Source organism: Elephantulus edwardii, unplaced genomic scaffold, assembly GCF_000299155.1.
Source record: "Elephantulus edwardii isolate Elephantulus edwardi_28Jun2011 unplaced genomic scaffold, EleEdw1.0 scaffold00342, whole genome shotgun sequence".
Taxonomy (NCBI): Eukaryota; Metazoa; Chordata; class Mammalia; order Macroscelidea; family Macroscelididae; genus Elephantulus; species Elephantulus edwardii.
This window is the reverse complement of record NW_006400092.1, coordinates 166,408-167,117: the sequence shown is the minus strand read 5'-3', so window position 1 is coordinate 167,117 and position 710 is coordinate 166,408. Positions and strand designations below refer to the sequence as shown.

At 36.3% G+C, this 710-nt stretch overlaps 1 protein-coding gene across 1 annotated transcript in view; it reads right to left on the bottom strand.

Moving 5' to 3' along the window:
- LOC102851679 (C-type lectin domain family 2 member D-like) overlaps window positions 1–557 on the bottom strand; it is a 4,064-nt gene extending 3,507 nt beyond the window's left edge. The window contains exon 1 of the mRNA XM_006901753.1: window positions 399–557. Within this exon, the coding sequence (XP_006901815.1) occupies window positions 399–557 (159 nt within the window). The remainder of the gene's footprint in view (window positions 1–398) is intronic.
- Window positions 558–710: the final 153 nt, after the last annotated feature.

The following is a 710-nucleotide window of genomic DNA, read 5'->3' as shown; positions in this document are numbered from 1 at the left end:
CTCCTAGCAGTCCATGGTACATTCAATACTCTTCTCCAGCACCACAGCTCAAAGGCGTCAATTCTCCTTCTATCCTCCCTAGTCATTGTCCAACTTTTTGATGCATAATTCTTACATATACGTATTCCAAATAAGTGCATAGTCATTTAGTACATTATCTTCCTCCTGACCGTAATAATTACCATAATGTATCTGTTGTCATAACACAGATTATTTTTCATAACTACCTTACAAGACAGAGCAGAACTATCATAGGATTTCTGGACTGTAACTCTTTACAGAAGCCACCCACCACATCGTTCTCTCATAGCTTGGCTGATGGGTTTGAACTAGGCTTTACTTTCCATATCAACTATGATCTCTGAAATTATAACTATAATTCAGGCTTGTTGACTTACCAGTTCTTTCGTGGTGTTGAATACTGCCAGAGTTGCTGCATGCGAGACACAGAAGTTCTGGCTTGATGCCCAAGTGGCTGTGTTTTCAGAAAAATAGAAGCAGTTTTCTTGGTATCCAATCCAGTCATATGGGCATGAAGTGTATTCAGTGGAAGACATCTTTTTTTCAACTACAATGATTTAATAATACATTAAGAATTGAGGATGAGGTGACATAAAATTAATTTTAAACACTTATCTGTTTCAATAACCTCATCATCACAAAGTACATGAACAATAAGGGTATAAATGTTTTCCAACAGAAATATATAT